Here is a 2411-nt window from a genome sequence, read left to right on the forward strand (position 1 = left end):
GCGCTACTTCACGGTCAGGGCGGCTAGAGTCTGGAACCAGCTTCCAAGTGAGGTGGTGCAGGCTCCCACCCTGGGGGTTTTTAAGAGGAGGTTGGATGACCACCTTACTGGGGTCGTTTGACCCCAGTGCTCTTCCTGCCATGGCAGGGGGTCGGACTAGATGATCTGCTCAGGTCCCTTCCAACCCTAGAAACTATGAAACTGTACCTTTTTTTATTGCCTGCCTTCTCTGTTCCAGAGAAGGCAGGCAATGTGTTTTTTTTCACATCCTTCCTTTTTGACTATTTTTCTCCCCGCGATCAGTGACAGTGCTGGTGCTTTGACAAAATGAGTAGCTGCTTGCTGAGCTTCAAACAGAGAGTGAGCTTCTTACCTACTTAGTTGCTACACAACGCATCGCAGGAGTGGACACAGGCATTTCATGGTTATAGCAGGGCTCGGTGGTATCCCTGTCCTACCAGCGGGGTAACCAAGGCAGGAGACAGGGGTCTGCTATGGAGCACCCAATAAAACAGGCAACTCCTGCCCTCTCTCCCTCCCTCCAGGGTCCAGTTGGTGGCTTTGGGGCTTGTGTGGGAACTGGAGGGCTCCATGGGGCTTGGTCTGTGAATGACCTCCTCTCCCCCAACTCATTCCCAGGTGCAGTGCAAGTGGTGGTGGCCTCCCGGAGCCTCTGCTGGGGCATGAATATTGCTGCCCACCTGGTGATCATCATGGACACACAGTACTACAATGGCAAGATCCACGCGTGAGTATCCTAGGGGGTTGTTGCAGGTGAGGCATATATTCAGGAGGGGTCCTTGGCACTGCAGCCATCTCTTGCTCATGCCCCTTGCCTGTCTGCCTCAGGTACGTGGACTACCCCATCTATGATGTGCTGCAGATGGTGGGCCACGCCAACCGCCCCCTGCAAGATGACGAGGGCCGCTGCGTCATCATGTGCCAGGGCTCTAAGAAGGTGAGAGGGTGGGGGAAGGGATGCACCTGGGGAACAGTCTGGCTTGGCTTAAACACCAGCATGGGAGAAAGACATGCCAAGTGTTCTGGAAATGCAACCAGCTCTGTGGTGTGGCCAAGCCCCACACAACACCACTATGACATAAATCGTGCCTTGGTCCTCCCCATCTCTGGTCCCTCCCTCTGAGCTGATCATGCCAGACAGGTCTAGAATCCTTGGCGTGACCCTGGTGACCCCTAGCATTGCCCCCAGTCAGGTGCAGCAGGGGCACAGGGGTTCCCTCAGGGCCATGAGGCACAGCCGGTGATACCTCCATTCTGTCGACCCTGGGGCCCTTAGTATTGTGTCCTGTCACCATCCCTCCCTGGGTAGGATTTCTTCAAGAAATTCCTGTACGAGCCACTGCCCGTGGAGTCGCACCTGGACCACTGCATGCACGATCATTTCAATGCCGAGATTGTCACCAAGACCATAGAGAACAAGCAGGACGCTGTTGACTACCTGACCTGGACCTTCCTCTACCGTCGCATGACCCAGAACCCCAACTACTACAACCTCCAAGGTGAGTCCTGGAGTGGCAGGAGGTTAGCTCAGGGATGAGCAGTATAAGGGACCAAGGGAGCTAGCTTGAGCAGACAGGCCCTGGCTAGAGAGGGGGCATGCCCATTTCTTCTCAAGCAAATTGCTTTATCAGGAAGCTGAACACACATTTAAAGAGCATTGTGACCAATCAAGGGAAAGGCAAGAGCTTACTCAGGCTTGAAAGGATGAATCGGAGCCAGACCCAGGGAGCTTTGAGCTCTCATTAGTGGTTCAGTGCCCCTGCCAACTCGAGTCTGTCGTTCCTCTCCTTCCCCCAGGTTTTAAGGTAATGGGTAGAGATCATTCATAACATGTATCTGTCTGCAATGTGATTGGATGTATGCAAATGAAAGGAGTTAATTTGCCTGCCCCCTTCCCAAGCTAGGTGATGGATAATGGTTTAACTAGGACAGTCTTTCAGAAGTTGACAGGTTTTCATGCTTCACAAAGGGTATTCCTAATGGTAGTGCATCTCTGTGTTGCATCTCATGAACTGAGTTGCAGGTCATGAAAGTGTGTGTGTGTGTATTCATAGTTTCTAGGGTCAGAAGGGACCTGAGCAGATCATCTAGTCCGACCCCCTGCCATGGCAGGAAAGAGTACTGGGGTCAAACGACCCCAGCAAGGTGTTCGTCTAGCCTCCTCTTAAAGACCCCCAGGGTAGGAGCCAGCACCACTTTGCTTGGAAGCTGGTTCCAGACCCTAGCCGCCCTGACCGTGAAGTAGCGCCTCCTGATGTCCAACTTAAACCTTCCCTCCGCCAGCTTGTGACCGTTGTTCCTGGTCACTCCTTGCGGCGCTTGGGGGAACAGGGACTCCTCCAGCACCTGCTGATCCCCCCCAACCAGTTTATAACAGGCCACAAGATCCC

At 53.7% G+C, this 2411-nt stretch overlaps 1 protein-coding gene across 2 annotated transcripts in view; it reads left to right on the forward strand.

Moving 5' to 3' along the window:
* The window catches only part of SNRNP200 (small nuclear ribonucleoprotein U5 subunit 200), a 75153-nt gene that overhangs the window by 42039 nt on the left and 30703 nt on the right, over nucleotides 1–2411 (forward strand). For both annotated transcript variants that reach the window (XM_019508328.1, XM_019508322.1), the window contains exons 35-37: nucleotides 640–748; nucleotides 850–958; nucleotides 1331–1520. In XM_019508328.1, coding sequence (XP_019363873.1) covers nucleotides 640–748; nucleotides 850–958; nucleotides 1331–1520 — 408 coding nt within the window. The remainder of the gene's footprint in view (nucleotides 1–639; nucleotides 749–849; nucleotides 959–1330; nucleotides 1521–2411) is intronic.

The sequence above is a fragment of the Gavialis gangeticus genome, unplaced genomic scaffold (genome assembly GCF_001723915.1).
Source record: "Gavialis gangeticus isolate Ggan-Ray unplaced genomic scaffold, GavGan_comp1, whole genome shotgun sequence".
NCBI lineage: Eukaryota > Metazoa > Chordata > Crocodylia > Gavialidae > Gavialis > Gavialis gangeticus.